Consider the following 20,533-nt stretch of genomic DNA (forward strand, 5'->3'; position numbering starts at 1 on the left):
TTCCAAGTCAACTCTCCCCCTGGCTTCTGAGCTTTGCAGTGTACCTAAACCACATTTACCATCCCTGTATTTGGCATCACTGTAATGAGAAGGACCCACTTAGTTTCCTATGTGCGTGTCTAGTGGAGCACAATCCGGGCATTATGTGCTGGGCAATAATATGGCATATTTCTAATCTTCACTCTCCAACATCCCCTGTGTGCTAATTTCCACAAAGTGCCTGTGGAGTCAAAATAGTCACTACTCTTATAGATTAATTGACCGAGGGTTATAATTTCCAAAATGTAGTCACTTTATGAGGATTTCTACTGCTCTGGATTTCTGACATTTTGTCATATTGAGACTTCCGCAAACGGTATGTCCCATTTTCTCTGGGATCTGCTCCTGTGACATCTGCTTCTGTCACCAAGTGCCATCTTATTCACTCTGCAGGCAGCACCGGTGATGGAGGCGACATTAGAAACAGAAGCTGTAGGCGGCACAGGCACTGTTCAGCCACTAAGATGAGGGTGCCTGGGACCAGTAGTACTGTCCAGTCTGGCAGTATATATGTGTGGGTGCTGTCCAGGTGAAGTTATCTGCTCCCTGCTTCAGCACCTGCTTGCCCTCTTGCTTAACGTGTAGAAATGCAGTAAATATATACAGTAGATATGCGCTACATACACAGATGACCCTGATCTATGAATTACTGAACGTCTCCATGTATGGCTGGGTAGAGCAGGCTGGGGCACACGTACACTTAAGGAGGTGATCAAATTGATTGTGAAGCCGTACTCTGTCCTGGATCTGTACTATGTTGGATGATGCAGAGTCAGCAGTGTTGCAGCCGGCTGCGCTGATCCTGCCACCTGCTTGAAAAGGACAAAGCTGCCGCCCTATGTCTGCGTGATGTCACTACACTGCCGGCTCTCTTCTGTTGCAAAAAAGAAGGGATCCCTGACGAAGGACACTGAAGCCTCAGAAACGCATTGGATAATATCACTCGGTTTTGCAATAGAAGAGAGCCGGCAGTGTAGTGACATCACGCAGACATAGGGCGGCAGCTCTTTCCTTTTCAAGCAGGTGGCAGGATCAGCGCAGCCGGCCTGAACGCTGCTAACTCTGCATCATCCTACACAGTATATATCCAAGACACAGTATGGCTTCATTATCGATTTGATCATCGCCTTAAGTGTATGGATGCCCCTGACTACTTTGCCCAGCCATACACATAGCTGTTTAGTAATGCATATATCAGTGTCATTTAGTGTATTTACCGCATATCTATAGTATTTCTTAAAGAGATTTGTATAAAAGTCCAGCTCACCCACGTCTGACCTCACCGCACCTCAGACTCGGATCCGGCCCTGCCCTGGCCGCACAGCAATAATAAAAGAAGAAGCGATGCAGCTGAGTGCTCTGGCGATTTATTGAATGCTGTTCAAACAACAGAACGTTGTTTACGCGTTTCTGGCTAGACGCCCTTAATCATAACCATTATGATTAAGGGCGTCTAGCCAGAAACGCGTAAACAACGTTCTGTTGTTTGAACAGCATTCAATAAATCACCAGAGCACTCAGCTGCATCGCTTCTTCTTTTATTATTTCTTAAAGAGGTTGTCCAGTACTAGGACAAGCACTTCTTAAACTAAATCTTCGTCCCTGATAAAATAATAAAGCTTATATTCACCTGCCAATCTGACTCCCTTCCAGCGGTGTTGGCACTCGCTGCATTGGGACTGCGATGTGGTGGAATGACAAGTGATGCCCGGCACCCATTCAGCGCTGGCGTCACTGAACATGAAGAGGAAGTCCGGGATGAGCTGCAGCTCTGTCTTCCTCTTCATGTTCAGTTTGTCCGAAGGTGGAGACAGTGACGCCAGTGCTGATTGTGTGCCGGGCACCACGTGTCACAACACCGCATCACAGTAGACAAACCCCTATACGTGTATATTACAGCCATAAACCACACAGAGAGTAGAGATCTATCATGGCACAGGTGGAATGTGGTTTATGTAGTTTATCAAAATCCTGCTTCAAGTTATTTGGTTTTAAACAGAAAAAAGAAATTGAAAACTCAGGCTAGGGGAAGATCTGTTGTTATTGTACAGAAATTCACACTTGGCCTCACTGTACAATTAATGTTGTCAATCATAAAAGGGAAGTTTGACCAGAAAGACTGGACCTGGTCTTGGAGGGACCATGAGACATTCAGCGGCACAGAAGGGAGAGAAGATTCATCCGATAAGATCTCAGGGATCTAGGAAGCCAACAGCATCATTACCCTCCGCTTTCTCTTACAGGCCCAGCATAAGATTTTTCTTCAAGTGATTTTCTATCTTGTCAGCACATTCTACGTACGCTGTCATTTGGCTTTATAGTTACAGATCTGGGCAGGTAACGGTCAGCGTCTCCTAATACCAGGGGGTAGGTGGATCCTCCAGGTTGTAAGTGTTAGGAATCTGGGTTCAATAATGCCTATGCGGGAATCCAGATTCACACATTTGTCTCCAGAGCCTAAGTCCTTTTTCCCAGCTTCTGAGCATGCCCATGGGACGAGCTCCCATTGGAGTTCAGGAGTCAGGTGCTCAGGTCCTGCTCCTGATTTCATTGGCTTAGCTCAGAGCTCTGGAGATTTCCGGCAGGTCCCGTACGCTATAAAAAGTGCGCATGGCCGTTATGCCATGCGCTAGTATTTTTATACTGCAGCTGTGTGTTTGGTGACGGATGCTTGGATTGGTGACTGACTAATTATGAAACCCCTTCCCTCGGTTATTACGTCTGTGTGAGTGAGTGGTATTCTGTCAGCACCTGCGCCAACGCGCACAAGCTCCATCTTTCCAGCAGCTTAGCGTCCTGCATCGCGCTTGCGATATTTGCGGTTGCAGCCTGTCCAGGCGTGCGCAGTTGCAACGCCAAGCACACGTGTACATGGTAAGTCCGCTCGGTTGTAGTGACTGTATTTAACTACTCCGGTTTCCGGCTACCGCACGTGTGCCGCTGAGATCATGTGCTGTTAACAGGCTCAGCGATACTTTTGGTATTATTTTTCCCTGCAGCTCTGTGTCATTTAACAGAGCTTGCCTTTTTGCACCTGGGTGAGTTAGAACCCTGTGCATATTACCGCTTTAGTGCTCTGCCTCTCTCAGCAGCGGTTCTGTCATCCACCGCATGGTGGACCCTGAGTGGCGAAGGCACTTTAATTTTTTTTTTTTTAGTGCCTTCTGCCACTCCTAACAGTAAGTCATTAGAACAGTTTTGGGTGGAGGAGAATGCTGTGGTCTAGAGGCAAAATGGTGATCACACGATTGTGATATGTCCAGACTACACCACCGATAAAGCAGCCACAGCTGGTGACTGAGAGGAATCTGTGACTTCTCTGCATTCAGTGGTTACTACTCACCTGGGTAGTCATATGTGGGAATCTCCTCTTTACACCGCTCATCACCCCTCACATATGTCTCTGTAGTATTAATATGGGTCAGATCTTCACCCTGAAACAAATATTGTAATAGTCACAGACAGATGGAGAAGTCCCATCTATGATCAGCTCTAATCCTGCCATCTCCACCGTTCTCATTACACAAGTATAAAATATATAATACTGGTGGATAAAACAAGACTGAGCACAAGACCTTCACAGCCTTCTACACATCATAGGGGAGATCTCCTGACACCTTCTCTCCATCTACCTGATGATCCTGAGGAGCACTGGGATCTTCTTGGTTACAGTCCTGTGGAAGAAGAGGACGGGGACATCTCTCTGGTGTTGTCCTCTTACTGGATAGATCTGGAGGAAACACATACAGGGACTGAATTCATTCTCTACATACAGATAATTATAGGCCGTGTGTATTTAGTCCTGTCTATTACCTGGAGATGTGAGGGGCTGGGGAACCTCCATTATGACGTTCTTGTACAGATCTCTGTGTCCTACTAAATACTCCCACTCCTCCATGGAGAAATAGACAGCGACATCCTGACACCTTATAGGAACCTGACACATACAATGATATCGTCATCCCCCCGATCCCTTCATAGTGTTACTGTATAATGTCCCAGCATTCCCAGCAGTGTCACCTCTCCAGTCAGCAGCTCAATCATCTTGTAGATGAGGTCTAGGATCTTCTGGTCATTGATGTCCTCATGGATCAGGGGGTGAGGTGGAGGCCCCGTGATTGGGCTCAGGGGTCTTCCCCATCGCTCAGACACAGGGTCCTGACAGCGATCACTAGAGGTCTTCTTCACCACTGTGTAATCCTGGTTATGGAGAGACACATTAATAAATCTCACTACAGACATTTCCAGAGTCCTCACCTCTCCAGTTCTGTCCATCTGTTATTCCCATAGATAAGAATGATGTAATGTGACGTCATCAGAATCTCTCACCTCTCCAGTGAGACGGAAGAGGATCTCTAGGGTGAGGTGTAACATCCTCTCCGCCATCTTGTCTCTGTCCATATCCATCCTTGATGGGTAAATCAGGAAAATTCTCTTCTGTAGAAGATCTTCACTGAGAGGATCCGATATTGTAGAGACCTGAATGAGAAGATGAGACAATGTTTCCAGGCTTCTTCTTGTGGGAATCGGCTGCGATATCCCCTGTGCAATATATAGTATTTCTAGTATTAATGTGCTCAGTAATGGGGGGGAATCTCCACATACCTCCACCTGCAGAGCCGCACTCCACATATATGGCTGCTCTGTGCACAGGACCTGTGATGAGGTCACAGGAGGGGAGGAGTCAGGGGTCACATGATCTCCGGAGTGAAGACGCTCAATGGAGACTTCTCCTCAGTCAGTGACATTCCTGCCATTATTCGCCCCTCACTACTGGCACAATTACCCCGCGCCGCCTTCTCTACACAGTGTTATGTGTGGAATGTAACGTGTGATTTCTCTGGAGGGAAATAGACCTCACACACAGGGTCGGTTTTAGGCAAAGTTTAATATGGGGCCCAAATGCTGACATATTGCACATCACACAGGAGCATTTCGGTTGTAGTTACATGCGCTGAGTTCAGGACGCTAAACAAGCGTGATCGACAATATTGAAATCGTTCCACACTTGTTTCCCGGCCTCTTTCCACCGGCTGAGGAATAATGATGGGAACGGAACAATCACTATTAGATGAATCTGTCCCCAGACAGGATCATGTTATCAGCAGCACATCTACAGTTTACACCGGCGATGTGCTGCCGAGAACAATGATTTTTCTTCCAGCATAAACAATCCAATCACTTGATGAATATGCAGCATTTTGCTTGTTTAGTATAATACACCCCATAGTCCGCCATACTTTATAATGTGCACCACAGTCCTCCATAATGTAAAATGCACACCCCATAGTCCTCCATATAATATAATGTGCCCCATAGTCCTCTATATAGTATAATACACTCCCTATAGTCATCCCAATAGTATAATACACCATAATACTGCCATCTGCCACCATCGCACTCTAACCATCATGTCTATCTATTCTCCCTACAGGTACGTCACCCAGCTTTCCATACAGACTTCTTACCTCTGCTTCTAATATTCACTTGGTATGTCTTTCAACTAACCCCCTGCTTTACCCCAGTGTCATCCACAACCTGAGTCCTCCATACATCTGTGACCTCGTCTCCCGGTACTTTCCTGCACGAAACTTCCGATTCTCACAAGATCTCCTTCTGTACTCCCCTCTTATCTCCTCTTCCCACAATCGCATACAAGATTTCTCCCGCGCATTCCCCGTACTCTAGAACTCTCTACCACAACATTTCAGACTCTCGCCTACCATGGAAACCTTCAAAAAGAACCTAAAGACCTACCACTTCTGACAAGCCTACAACCTGCAGTGATCCTCCGTCTACTGAACCGCCGCACAACCAGCTCTACCCTCACTGTATCCTCACCCATCCCCTTGTAGATTGTGAGCCCTCGCGGGCAGGGTCCTCTCTCATCCTGGACCAGTCATGACTTGTATTGTGTAAGATTACTGTACTTGTATGTATTATAAATAAAAATAAAAATAAATAAAAATACCTTTGACAAGTGTCTGCATTTTAAATATCAAGAAATCAGCATAATAATTCAATAGCAGACAGAAAATAAATGGACGATAAGGACAATCGCAAACTACCTAAAGAGAAAACTGCAGATTTTTATGGAATAAATTCATGGACTTCAGTGCGCTGCTTTACAAATTCACGAACTCAGGTTATGAGAAAAGATTAACTGTTTTATTTCCCAACGCGTTTCAAAGTGTATACCACTTCTTCCTCAGGGGATGACATATATAATGGCGGGCAGAGGCTCAATCCACTGCTGGGTGGATTGCTGACTGCTGGAGCCTCTGCCCGCCATTTCATTAGGTAATTTATGCTTCCTCTCTTATTACTATGCTTCTTAGGCATCATATATCTGTCTAACCATGGTGAATGGTCACCTGCTACCTGATAATGATCTGTGTATCTAGCTGTTTACTTGATGGATGGAGCTGGTATAAAGAGATATATATCTACATATATACTGTTTGGCGGTCTATTCCTAATTGCCATACATTACCATGCACTATATGCACGCTGTGATAATTTAGTAACTTTATGTATGCTTTGTTACTGCATAGGTTCTGGTTGTACAGCAATCCTTTTTTATCCATGCGGTGTGTGGTTTCGCACTTTATCGCCCACTCCCCCCCATTTGTATCTGGATGTGTCTTAATTAAAATAAAAACTTTTTTGACTTTACTCTGGACTTATAGTCGCTTTTTTGGAGCTCTGCTCAGTTTTCTCTTTTGTATATATTATGTATACCCCTCCTCACATGGAATAAATGGCGCTATAATAATAATAAATAATAATACACTCCTCATAGTGCTCCATATAGTATAACGCACCACTATAATAATAATCTTTATTTTTATATAGCGCTAACATATTCCACAGCGCTTTACAGTTTGCACACATCATCATCACTGTCCCCAATGGGGCTCACAATCTAAATTTCCTATCAGTATGTCTTTGGAATGTGGGAGGAAAACGGAGAACCCAGAGGAAACCCACGCAAACACGAGGAGAACATACAAACTTCTTGCAGATGTTGTCCTTGGTGGGATTCAAACCCAGGACTTCAGCGCTGCAAGGCTGCAGTGCTATCCACTGAGACACCGTGCTGCCCAATGGATGACACCATAGTCATCCATGCATTTCAATTCACTTCCCATAGTATAATGCACCCCATAGTTCTTCATATAGCATAATGTATTCCCCCATAGTCCTCGATACAGTATAATGCAGCCCACATATAGTATAATGCAGCCACCCCATAGAGTATAATGCAGCCACCCCACAGAGTATAACGTAACCCCCATAGAATATAATGCAGCCCCCCTCATAGAGTATGATGTAACCACCAATCATAGAATATAATACATATAATACAGCCCCCCATAGAATATAATGTAGCCCCGAATAGAATAGAATACAGCCCACCTCCCCATAGAATATAATGTAGCACCATCAAATCCTCCCTCATAAAATCTAATACAGCCCCCCATAGAATATAATGTAGCCCCCCATAGAATATAATTTTCAGGAACACTGCACTGCACTTGCTCACTGAGCCAGTGCGCGTGTCCTGAGTAAAACAAACTGTGCTCTAAGATATCTCTGGAGCGGGCAGCAGCAGTGAAGATGCGTGCTTCAGACCAGCAGGACCTGAAGCACGTGACTGCTATGGGTGTGGCCTAAACTCCACAGAGCTCTGAACCTGACTGCTGAGGAGCTGCTCTCTGTGGTCGGGAGGAGGGAAGTTAGGGCAGTCTGTGAAGGGAAGGGGAAGTGTGTGGACGTGAGAAGGGGAGCTGGAGGATGAGCAGAGTTAAGGCTCACTCCTAGCTGGAGCGCATGGTCCGTATTCCGGTCTCCGAGTTTGTAGGGACACTCACGGTCCTGCAGCAGAAACCAGAGGAAGTAGCAGCTGTAAATGCTCTGTTCCTAACTAAGGCTCGGAGGCCCCAGCAGCAATGTGTGTGAGCCAGAAGTAAAAGTGTTATGAATGGGTCACCGAGGAGGAAAAAATCTAAACATGCTAAGTGTCATGATCTCAGTGCGGGTTTGACTCGCACACGTGGGGTTAATGTCTGGAACCAGTGCTGATGACTGGCATTTCTGGGGTTAAAGGTTGTGATCCCAGTGCAGGCTTACCTGCACACCTGGGGCTATGATTGTGGCCTCTCCCTGGTTCTGGGGAGGCTTCTTATAGCCTCAGGACGCTCCCATCCCCGTCAGTTATACTCTTGCCCTTGGCATAGTGTGGTGACCCCTGAGTGTGTTTTTGCTGTGTTCTGGTTGCTTGATTCTCTGTGTATGACTTGGTCTGTTCTCTGGATATCGCTTTGGATTCTGCTTGGTACCTTCTATGTCTGTTTGGTTTTGACTGCTGCTTGGCCCTGACTATCCGCTCTGTCTCATCCTTGGTACGTTACTGCTATCTCTGTGTATGACCTCCGTTTTGCCTGACTCTGAGTAATTCTGTATAGTGTCTTTCCATCTCACTAAGCAGGATGCTAAGCCCCGCCCCCTTGCAGTCACATGACCGTAGGTCCCGTGTCTGCTTGCTAAACTTCAGCATCCACAGGTCCTGTGCATCGGTACTTTCTGGCTGTACCTGACCCCGGTACCCGTACAGTGTGGGTGAGTCCCTGCTCAGCGGAGGCTGCACGCTGGCGCTGACAGGATCCTGACACTCAGGACACGCGCACTGCCTCAGTGAGCAAGTACAGTGCGGTGTTGCTGACATTATAACTGACCATTAATTTTTTTGGTTTTTTTTCTTTCTCTGCTGAGAAATATGGATCCCATACAATCTCTTGCTGAGCAAATGAAAAGTCTGAGTCAGATGTTTCAGGGTCTATCTCTGGAGCAGCAAGCTCTGGCTCATTCTCAGCAGCAGGTTTCTGAGACAGGGGGGCTTTAGCTGCTGGGTCTCTGGGGGCTGGGGTGAGTGATGTTGTTTTGGTGTCCCAGAACCACCTGTTAAACTGCCTGATTTTTTTTCTGGGAACAACAAGGAGTTCAGGGTCTTCATGGAGGGGTGCAAACTCTTCTTTAGTTTGAGGCCACGTTCCTCTGGGGACGAAAGTCAGAAGGTAGGGGTCATTATGTCTCTGTTAAGAGGGTCCCCACAAGCTTGGGCTTTTTCCCTTCCTCTCACTGCCCCTGAGAGAGTGTCTGTGAATGCGTTTTTTGAGGCCCTCGGGCACATATATGATGAGCCAGACCGAGTGCGATTGGCAGAGGACATGGTGATGAGTGTCTGTCAGGGGAAACACTCGGCTGAGTGTTTTTGTACTGAATTCCGCCGCTGGCCGCAGCGATCTCTTGGGACGACGACGCACTCCGAGGACTCTTTCGCAGAGGCTTGCCCGAGCGGTTACAGGATGCCTTGGCATTACATCCCCCACCTAACTCACTCGAGGACGCCATGACCCAGGCCGTCCGAATGGACCGCAGGCAGTGGGCCAGGGGGGTGATGCAGGTGGAGACTCCATTGTTCCCTAGTGGAAAAGAGACTGTTTCTGTAACCATGGACATAGGGGCTCTCTCCCTGAAGGAAAAAGAGAGACAACGCCGGAGAGAAAAGCAGTTATGCTTCTACTGTGGTAAAACGGGACATTGGAAAAGGGAGTGTCCTGATTGTCCATCCTCAACCCGGTCGATGGGAAACGACTAGGTCTGGGTAGTCAGCGGGGAGACTACTCAGACCCTCAGGTACCCTTTTCCTCATTTTCTAAGGTGTTGCTTCATGTGGAACTGTTAGTGGACGATTGTTGTTTTCCCTCTACAGCTTTCGTGGACTGCGGATCATCCATCAATCTCATTGACTCCCAATTGGTCACACGCTGTAAGATAGGGACAGTTAGACTTAAGGTTCCAATCAAAGTGGTGGCCATTGACTCCTCCCCCCTCACTAAAGAGGGAATTCTCTTTATGTCTGACTTGTTTTCACTCAAAGTGGGCGCTACCCATGTGGAAAAATTAAGTTGTTTGGTTCTGGACAATCTACCAGCAGGATTGGTGTTGGGCATGCCCTGGTTACAACGCCATAACCCAGTCATTAACTGGAAAACGGGGGAGATTGTTCAGTGGGGGTTTAATGATTCGATGTTATGTGATAAGTCTGCACTATTGGTTGAACCTGTTAAATCTGTATCTGTGTCATCTGTCGAGCTGGAAGGTATTCCGGAGTACCTGAAAGAATTCGAAGATGTGTTCTCTGAAAGCGAGGCCGAGACGTTGCTGCCACATAGACCCTTTGACTGCGCTATCGAGTTAGTCCCGGGGGCTAAATTGCCTAAAGCCTGTCTGTTTAATTTATATGGCCCTGATCGCTTGGCCATGAAAGATTACATTGCTGAGAGTCTTCGCAAAGGACACACACGTCCCTCAGTCTCACCTGTGGCGGCAGGGTTTTTTTTTGTTAAGAAAAAAGATGGTGGTTTACGTCCCTGCCTCGATTTTCGTGAGCTGAACAAGATTACTGTACGAAATACGTACCCCCTTCCGTTGATTCCCGATTTGTATAATAATAATAATAATAATCTTTATTTATATAGCGCCAACATATTCCGCAGCGCTTTACAGTTTAACAGTTCAAAACACAAGTCATAAGTAACAACGCTAACAATACAATAATTAAAGCAAAATAAGACGAAATAAGACGACCCTACTCGTGAGAGCTTACAATCTACAATGAGGTGAGGGAGATACAGAGTACAGGTGTGTATTTACAATGGTGTATTTACAATGAAGGTCCAGCCATCTTGCGGGAGTGAAGGATGGATGGAGATAGTGAATGGGCTACACACGCACACTTACACAGAGAATGACTTTGATTAGTGAATGTGATAGGCCGCTCTGAACAGGTGTGTTTTGAGGGAGCGCCTAAAACTATGCAAATTGTGGATAGTCCTGATTTCTTGGGGTAGAGCATTCCAGAGGATAGGAGCAGCACAGGAGAAGTCTTGGAGTCGGGAGTGGGAGGTACGGATTAGTGCAGAGGTTAGTCGAAAGTCGTTTGCAGAGCGCAGCGATCGGCTAGGCCGATAGACAGAAATGAGAGAAGAGATGTAAGGGGGTGCCACACTGTGGAGAGCTTTGTGGGTGAGAACAAGTACTTTGAATTGGATCCTATAATGAATGGGCAGCCAATGTAAGGACTGGCGAAGAGCGGATGCGTCCGAGTACCGATTACCCAGATGGACGATCCTGGCCGCTGCATTAAGTATGGACTGGAGAGGGGATAGTCGAGTGACGGGGAGGCCAATTAATAGAGCGTTGCAGTAATCCAGGCGAGAGTGGATCAATGCAACAGTGAGGGTTTTTGTTGTTTCCATAGTGAGAAAAGGGCGGATTCAAGAGATGTTCTTTAGGTGTAAGCGGCAAGAGCGGGCAAGGGATTGTATATGGGATGTGAAGGAGAGATTGGTGTCAAACATAACACCCAGACAGCGCGCCTGCTGCCGGGGTGTTATTGTGGTACCACCCACGGAGAGGGAAATGTCAGATTTAGGGAGGGTAGTAGACGGCGGGAGCAGAAGAAGTTCAGTTTTGGAGAGGTTGAGTTTCAGATAGAGAGCGGACATGATATTGGAGACTGCGGACAGACAGCCACTGGCGTTCTGTAGTACAGCGGGGGTAAGGTCGGGGGAAGACGTGTATAGTTGTGTGTCATCAGCATAAAGATGGTACTGAAAGCCAAATCTGCTGATGGTCTGTCCAATTGGGGCCGTGTAGAGAGAGAAAAGAAGGGGGCCAAGGACTGAGCCCTGAGGTACCCCGACAGCAAGAGGAAGAGGAGATGATGTGGAGCCAGAGAACAAAACACTGAAGGAGCGGTCAGAGAGATAGGAAGAGAACCAGGAGAGTGCAGTGTCCTTAATGCCTAGTGACTGGAGCCTAGAGAGTAGGAGATGGTGGTCAACAGTATCGAAAGCTGCAGATAGGTCAAGAAGAATGAGCAGAGAGTGGTCACCGTTACGTTTTGCTGTCAGAAGGTCATTGGTCACTTTGATGAGTGCAGTTTCAGTCGAATGTAGGGGGCGGAAGCCAGACTGTGAAGGGTCTAGAAGGGAGTGAATGGAGAGGTAACGGGTAAGGCGGGAGTAAACTAGGCGTTCCAAAAGTTTAGAGATGAAGGGGAGATTGGAGACTGGTCTGTAGTTGTTTGTGCAGGATGGGTCGAGAGCAGGTTTCTTTAGTAATGGAGTAACGATGGCGTGTTTGAAGGAGGATGGGAAAATGCCCGAGGAGAGGGAGAGATTAAAGATTGTCGTTAGGTGGGTTGTGACGACTGGAGAGAGAGACTGGAGGAGATGTGAGGGAATGGGGTCGGTAGTGCATGTAGTCGGACGAGAAGAAGAGAGGAGTCTGGAGACTTCTTCTGTGATGGGATCAAATGTGGAGAGTGAGCCAGGGGAGATGCAGGAAGGGATGGGAGTCACAGCACTTGGTGGTTGGGAGCAGATTTCTTGACGGATATTATCTATTTTTTCTGTAAAGTGGGAGGCCAGGTCATCAGCACAAATGTCTGTGATAGGGGCTTGTGCTTTTGGCCTGAGGAGGGAGTGAAAAGTGTCAAAAAGTTTCTTGGGGTTGTTGGTTAGTGAGGAGATCAGGGTGGTGAAGTAGGTCTGTTTGGCAAGGTGAAGGGCAGCGTTATAGGTTCTTAACATAAATTTGAAGTGGATGAAGTCTTCTGGTGTGCGGGTTTTTCTCCATAGGCGTTCAGCACTCCTGGAGCATCGCTGGAGAAGTTGAGTTTGCGATGTGAGCCAGGGCTGTTTTACTCTGTGTTTGGAGGTTCTGAGGGTGAGGGGAGCTACTTGGTCAAGGGTGCTTCTAAGAATGTCATTGTAGTGATGAACAGCCAGATTAGGACAGGAAAGAGAGGAGATTGGGGACAGAGATGAGTGTAGGGAATCTGAAAGTGTCTGAGGGTTAATAGCTTGTAGATTTCTGACTGTGTGGTAGGTAGGAATGAGCTGGGGTGGGCGAGGATTTGTGAGCGTGAAGGAGAGAATATTGTGGTCAGAGAGTGGAAGCGGTGAGTTGTTTAGGTGGGAGATTGAACAGAGCCGGCAGAAGACCAGATCAAGGGTGTTACCGTCCTTATGTGTCTCAGAGGTTGAAAGCTGTGAGAGGCCTAGAGAGGTGGTTAGTGATAGAAGCTGGGATGCAGATGTGGAATTAGGGCTGTTAATGGGGATGTTGAAGTCTCCCAGGATGAGGGTTGGTAGTTCTGAGGACATGAAGTGTGGCAGCCAGGCTGAAAAGTGGTCAAGGAAGTGGGTGGGTGAGCCTGGGGGCCGGTATATGACCGCTACCCTGAGGGAGAGGGGACGGAAGAGTCTGATGGTGTGGACCTCAAAAGAAGGGAATAAGAGTGATGGGACTGGGGGAATGACCTGGAAAGTGCATTGTGGGGACAGGAGTATGCCAACTCCACCACCAGGTCTGTTTGTGGGTCTCGGGGAGTGAGAGAATTGTAAGCCACCGTAGGAAATGGCAGCAGGAGAGACAGTGTCAGAATCCTGAATCCAGGTTTCAGTGAGGGCCAACAGATTAAGAGAGTTGTTCAGAAAGTAGTTGTGTAGGAAAGGAAGCTTGTTACAAGCAGACCGTGGATTCCAGAGGGCACAATTAAAAGATTGAGATGAGGGAGTGCAAGTAATGTTAATCAGATTATTGTGGTTTCGATATGAGGTAGGGTAAGGGTTGAGGTTGGGGGATGGTGGACCAGGGTTGGGGGAGATGTCCCCTGAAATCAGTAGGAGAAGGAAGATAAAGAGCCAATAGTTGTTGGAATTGTAAGTAGTTTTTTTCTGCGATGTGTTTGGGCAAGATGGGCTGAGGTTTCTCAGGAAGGTGAGGAATGTGTGGGAGCTGTACATGGGAGAAGGAAGTATAGAGGGGCTGATGTGTATGAGTCGTGATGGAGGGGGGATAGGGTGATGAATGTGGATGGCAAGGGAACACAGGAGGATAAAAATAAAGCACATGGTTAAAGGGGAAGGCAAAGTGTGGGTTACCTGACTCCTGCCCTGACTAACTGCCATGTATAACTGCCATTTTGCTGGATGCTTATCTTCTGTGATGCTTTGCTTATGGGATGCTTGCGTGCTGTACCCCACACTGCGTGCTTCCCCTTAGCAACTACTACATATATAGGCCACACTACAGGGTCAGGAGAGAGGGATTGTGGGAGCTGGTTGGGTATAATTTGGCAGCTGGGGCCAGCACACCAGGGGATGGTTAGATGATCAAAGGCACTGTGTAACCAACTTTCAGGGGCAAAATGGTTCTCCAAACTGGATCTTCGGGGGGCATATAATTTGATAAGGGTCCGGGAGGGGGATGAATGGAAAACCGTGTTCCTCACGACCGAGGGACTGTTTGAAAATTTAGTCATGCCGTTTGGTCTTACCAATGCCCGAGACATATTTCAGAATTTCATCAACGTGGTATTCTCGGATCTCATTGGTCGTTTTGTTGTCATTTACTTAGACGGTATTCTGATATACTCACATGACAGTCAATCTCATCTGAATCATGTACGAACCGTTCTCCAAAGACTGAGGGAAAATCATCTGTATGCCAAATTGGAGAAATGTGTTTTTTGTTCAAGAATTGTCTTTTTTGGGATTGTGTCCTGTGAGGGTTTTCGCATGGACCCCAAGAAGGTGCAGGCCATTGCGGATTGGGTGCAACCCCGAGACCTTAAGGGTCTTCAGCGCTTCTTGGGGTTCGCCAATTATTACCGCAAATTTATTCGGGGGTTTCCACAGGTGGTCAAACCACTCACAGATCTTACTTGTAAAGGTGCGGATGTGAGAAAATGGTCCTCACTCGCAAAAGAGGCCTTTAAGACCCTGAAAAGAAGCTTTATGTCTGCTCCTGTGTTAGTACAGCCAGATCCGTCCAAACCATTCGTCGTGTAAGTGGACGCCTCTGAGGTGGGGGTGAGGGCGGTGCTGTCCCAAGGGCCTGCCACTCTAACCAACCTCAGGCCATGTGTTTTCTTTTCGAAGAAGTTCTCTGCTGCGGAAAGAAATTACGACGTAGGCAATAGAGAGCTTCTTGCGGTCAAATTGGCGTTTGAAGAATGGAGGCACTTTTTGGAGGGGGCCAGTCACCCGGTTACGGTGATCACGGATCACAAAAATTTGTCATACATTGAGTCCGTTAAAAGACTAACGCCCAGACAGGCCCGTTGGTCACTTTTTTTTTCCCGTTTTCAGTTTACGATTACATTTCGTCCAGGGTCTAAGAATGTCAAGGCTGATGCCTTATCGCGCAGTTTTCAGCCGGTGTCACCCCCTGAGCCACCGTCCTCCATTCTTCACCCTGGGGTTGTGATAGCAGAGGTCTCATCTGAATTGGAACGGGAGATTCAGGGGGCCCAGTCGCGGGCCCCGGCGGCCAAGTCGGATGGGAAGTTGTTTGTCCCAGATCAACTTCGACTGAAACTCTTGCAGGAGTTCCATGAATCCAAGCTGAGTGCTCACCCTGGTATTTCAGACACACGTCTGGCGGTGGCTAGGATCTTTTGGTGACCTACCCTTGGTTCGGACATAAAAAAATTCATTGCTGGTTGTGGGGTCTGCACTCGTTCTAAAAGCTCTCATAGCCAGCTGGCAGGGGAGATGATGCCCTTGGCACTGCCCGAAAGACCATAGACTCACTTATCCATGGATTTTGCTACCAATCACCCTCCATCTAAGGGTATTACAGTGGTATAGGTAGTGGTGGACAGGTTTTCTAAGCAGGCTCATTTTGTACCCCTGTCCGCACTACCGTCAGCTGAGACGTTGTCCAGGTTGTTTGTGCAGCATGTGATCCGGTTGCATGGGGTACCCCTGAATGTGGTGTCTGATCGTGGTGTGCAGATTGTAGCTAAGTTTTGGCGTGCTTTCTGCAAAAAATTAGGGATGTCTCAGTCCTTTTCGTCTGCATACCATCCTGAGAGCAATGGTCAGATGGAGCGCACTAACCAGTCCCTAGAACAGATCCTCAGGTGTCTAACCTCTGCTAGACAGAATGACTGGTGCGATGCACTGCTTTGGCTGAATTTGCCTTCAATAGTCGGGCGAGTCAATCCACGGGTATGACTCCTTTTTTGATCAATTATGGGTTCAGTCCTCATTTTGGTGAGTTTTCTCGTCTGGACTCGGGGTGTCCCGGGGCTGAGGGCTCTGTTCAGCGATTACAGAATACGTGGGCAGAAGTTCAGCGGAGTATATCTAGATCTTAGGGCAGGTATAAGTTTTCGCAGACAGGATATGAACACTAGGGCCCACGTTTCAGGTTGGAGACAAGGTTTGGCTCTCCACTCGAAACATTAAGTTGAAGGTTCCTTCAGCCAAGTTGGGGTCCAAATTCATTGGCCCATACAAGATTGTGGAAAAAATCAATCCAGTGGCGTGTACGCTGTGCCTTCCAACCTCTTTCAAGATCTCTAACGTCTTCCACAAATCTCTACTGAAACCTTTTGAAGCAGTCCGTGGAGACTCCAAGTCTGCTGCTTCTCCTGTTTTGGTCGAGGGGCAGGTGGAGTATGAGGTTGGTCATATCGTAGATTCCAGGTTGGTACGGCGGTCGGTACAGTACCTGGTTCATTGGAAGGGGTATGGACCGGAAGACAGGTCCTGGGTACCGGCCCGGTTGATGCATGCTGATTGCCTAGTGCGGGCTTTCCATGCTAAGTACATGGGCAAGCCTGGGGGTCCAGAGGCCCCTCGTTGAGAGGGGGGTACTGTCATGATCTCAGTGCGGGTTTGACTCGCACACGTGGGGTTAATGTCTGGAACCAGTGCTGATGACTGGCATTTCTGGGGTTAAAGGTTGTGATCCCGGTGCAGGCTTACCTGCACACCTGGCGCTATGATTTTGGCCTCTCCCTGGTTCTGGGAGAGGCTTCTTATAGCCTCAGGATGCTCCCATCCTTGTCAGTTATACTCTTGCCCTTGGCATAGTGTGGTGACCCCTGAGTGTGTTTTTGCTGTGTTCTGGTTGCTTGATAATCTGTGTATGACTTGATCTGTTCTCTGGATATTGCTTTGGATTCTGCTTGGTACCTTCTATGTCTGTTTGATTTTGACTGCTGCTTGGCCCTGACTATCCGCTCTGTCTCATCCTTGGTACGTTACGGCTATCTCTGTGTATGAACCCCGTTTTGCCTGACTCTGAGTAATTCTGTATAGTGTCTTTCCATCTCACTAAGCAGGATGCTAAGCCCCGCCCCCTTGCAGTCACATGACCGTAGGTCCCGTGTCTGCTTGCTAAACTTCAGCATCCACAGGTCCTGTGCATCGGTACTTTCTGGCTGTACCTGACCCCGGTACCCCTATAGTGCGGGTGAGTCCCTGCTCAGCGGAGGCTGCATGCCAGCGCTGACAGGATCCTGACACTCAGGACACGCGCACTGGCTCAGTGAGCAAGTACAGTGCGGTGTTCCTGACTCTAAGCCCAGAAAAACCAGAGAGGTTGGTAACTATGCAGATTGCAGATCCCTGATCTTACCACACAACTAGCAGCAGCCGTGGAGCGTGCCTACGATGAACCTAGACGCCTCGTCACAGCCGGAGGACTAAAGAAGCCTTAAGCAAGAAAAGGGAAAACTAACTGCCCCAGAGCAGAACCCAAAGGAATAGACAGCCCCCACACATGTATTGATGGTGAAACAAGATGAAAGCACAAACACAGGTAGGAAAATAGGCTGAGCAAATGATGGGGCCCAAACTAACTAGAAAGGAGAGGAAAGGAAAGACACTGTCTGCAATCTGCAAAAAACCCTACAAAAATAATGTCCAACACTTCTGATAGCAAAAATAACCCTGAAGTCACTAGACTTCTCCCACTCTATCAGCACTCTGAAATATTCTGAGACAGAGCAAAAAGATGCCAAATAAGGGACAAAAAGCAAATTGGCAAACACAGATAAATAAGAGTGGAAATACAGCACAGCCCAAGCCGGGGCTGGCTGACCACAAAAAACTGAATAGACCAACAAAATCAAGTGTGAACATTAACAGAGAAACTTAGCTTGAGCTGACTGGAACAGAGCTGAGAACCAAGACCTGACAAACATCCAATCTGAGACTCCTGAAGTCCAATCGTCATCCTCATTCTCAGATGGCAGATCTCCACCAATCAAATCAGCCTCACTACCTCCTGTTACCACCAGAGGGAGTCTGGAAGGAGAACTCACAACTGGTGAACCAGAGAATGAACTCACAACAGAAAAGGCTATGGCTGCCTGCCATACGAGAAAGTTCCAAGAGAGAGTCAACAGGGGGAACTTCAGTGAACTCAGTACTGCGACTAACTCAGATAAGCGCTAGAACGGAGGCCACACTACCTATCTGCAGAGAGAGAATTCCTAATTTGCTTCCAGGTTGACCAACTCCTTCTCCATTTGTACTCTGGGTCCTGGACGGCACTTACCAAGTACAGGTAAAGGAACTGCACGACTGTGTCTGACATCTTTCTCCTGCGCCTGGTGCAGGGCTCTGCTACATCCTGCACTGCACACCATCTACCAACTCTTTCATCTGCCCTGCGACTACGGCCCTACCTGTGCAGGGCTTCTACATCTTAGCTGCACCACAACATCTGTCTCAGAGAAGCGACACTGCAACGCTGGTCAATCTGATCAGAAACCACAGGTGGCGTCACCTATCATTCACCTATAAACGTTATTCACCCCTTTGCATGGACGCCCAGGGCCACGGACTGGGTCACCACCACCATGACACATCCCTCTGAGACACCGGCCCGGTACCGATTAACCCCACTGCCCTGGCTGGCGACCCACACTCCATGTCAGATTCATCTTGGACTGGGGAATTCGCGATTTGACTTGATAACCCAGGCATGGTATGTGAGAAAGAACTACATGGACTAATGTGAAGTGTGGCCTGCTGCATCATTCACTTTTGGTGGGGGTGAAGGACACAAGGAAAGGGGTTCTTCCTGACCAGAAGCCTGCACTAACGACTCAGTGCTTGCATTTTTTTGAAACTTCAGAAGAGGAGGGCATATTAGCTGGAGTCTGTTTCGGCAATGTAAGTCAAAACCAGTTCCTGATGCTCCGGCTTTAAAAGCGGTTAACCTACTCCCAGAAAAGGTAGCCTTCCAGGCCTTCCGGAGCCAGACCATGACGCAGGCTCAACACCTCCTGTCTTAGCTGCTATTGTGCTTTTGCCACTACCACCAGATGCACCACCACCATCAGTACCAGCTGGCCTCCCCACACCCACGTCCACGGCCTCTTCCACCATTCTTCCAAATTTTGGAGAAAATGTACCCAAAATAACATCAGATATATGGTACTGAATCAGAAGTGTATAGCTGTATACAGTCAAAGGATAATTGTAAATCTCTGTATATATTTCATGAGTCACACAGAGACGCTCACAGGCTCAGTATGGATTAGACAAGAATATAAAAAGTAGAAAAAGGGTACAGTATCATCAGATAGCAGGTATATATAGTATAGTTTAAACATTCTAAATCTCTGTATATATTTCAGGAGGCAGACACAGACGCTCTCAGGCTCAGTATGGATTACAACACAATATAAAATGCCGTAAAACGGTAATGGATCTGAAGCGCACAGCTGTATACAGTGTAGGGGGTCATTGTCAATCTCAGTATTTATTTCCACAGTCAGAAACAGACTCTCACTTGGTAAGTTTGGATTAGACCAGAATATAAAAAGCAGTAAATGGGTAATGTATCACACGCGTAGAGCTGTATACAGTGTTGGGGTAATTTTTAAATGTACATATAAATTGCAGGAGTAACCCACAGACTCTCACACGCTCAGGAAGGATCACACCACAATATAAAAAGAAGATCCGCAAGAAATAATCACACATGTGGGCCAATGTTCCAGGTGTCAATGATACACATAGAGTGGTGGGTGGAGGAGGACTTTCTGGCACAAAGGGTACAGTATCACCAGATACCAGGTATATATAGCATAGTTTAAACATTAAAAAAGTACATCTATATCAGGAGTAGTGTTGAGTCACCCCGCTAGTGTTCGAGTTCGGTTCATCGAACAGGAGGCAAGTTTGTCGAACGTTCGACGAACACTGTCGAACCCAATTGAAAACAATGGCAGGCAAATACAAACACATACAAACACATACAAAACACCTTAAAAGGTGTCCCAAAGCAGACAAAATGCTCAGAAGACACAAATAACATATGAAAAAGGGCAACTACATATAGAAAAGAGGTGGAGGAGTAAAAGGAGGAAGAGACACAGATATAGGCATGTCATGCCCTTATAAAGTCAAGAAAGGCTGGAATAAAAATCTAAAATACAAAAAAAATTCTAAAATTCTAAAATTGAAGACGATCATATACTGTCGGACTTCCCACCATAAATTATGCCAACTGCCGATCGGGCGGCGTTATTCCCATGACCCTCCGAACAGCGTCCATGAAGGCAAAGTGTTTGGTTTACGGGGGCAGTATGGTTGCAAAGCTGAACCTT

General features: G+C 47.3%; 1 protein-coding gene across 1 annotated transcript in view; it reads right to left on the reverse strand.

Moving 5' to 3' along the window:
- Positions 1-20,533, reverse strand: part of LOC141082438 (uncharacterized) — a 45,675-nt gene that overhangs the window by 7,333 nt on the left and 17,809 nt on the right. Inside the window, exons 2-5 of the mRNA XM_073566380.1 lie at positions 4,060-4,239; positions 3,853-3,976; positions 3,672-3,769; positions 3,383-3,473 (exon numbers count right to left, since the gene is read on the reverse strand). Of these exons, the coding sequence (XP_073422481.1) occupies positions 3,383-3,473; positions 3,672-3,769; positions 3,853-3,976; positions 4,060-4,239 (493 nt within the window). The remainder of the gene's footprint in view (positions 1-3,382; positions 3,474-3,671; positions 3,770-3,852; positions 3,977-4,059; positions 4,240-20,533) is intronic.

This window comes from Dendrobates tinctorius, unplaced genomic scaffold (genome assembly GCF_039654945.1).
Source record: "Dendrobates tinctorius isolate UK_male_01 unplaced genomic scaffold, ASM3965494v1 ptg000017l, whole genome shotgun sequence".
NCBI classification, from domain to species: Eukaryota; Metazoa; Chordata; class Amphibia; order Anura; family Dendrobatidae; genus Dendrobates; species Dendrobates tinctorius.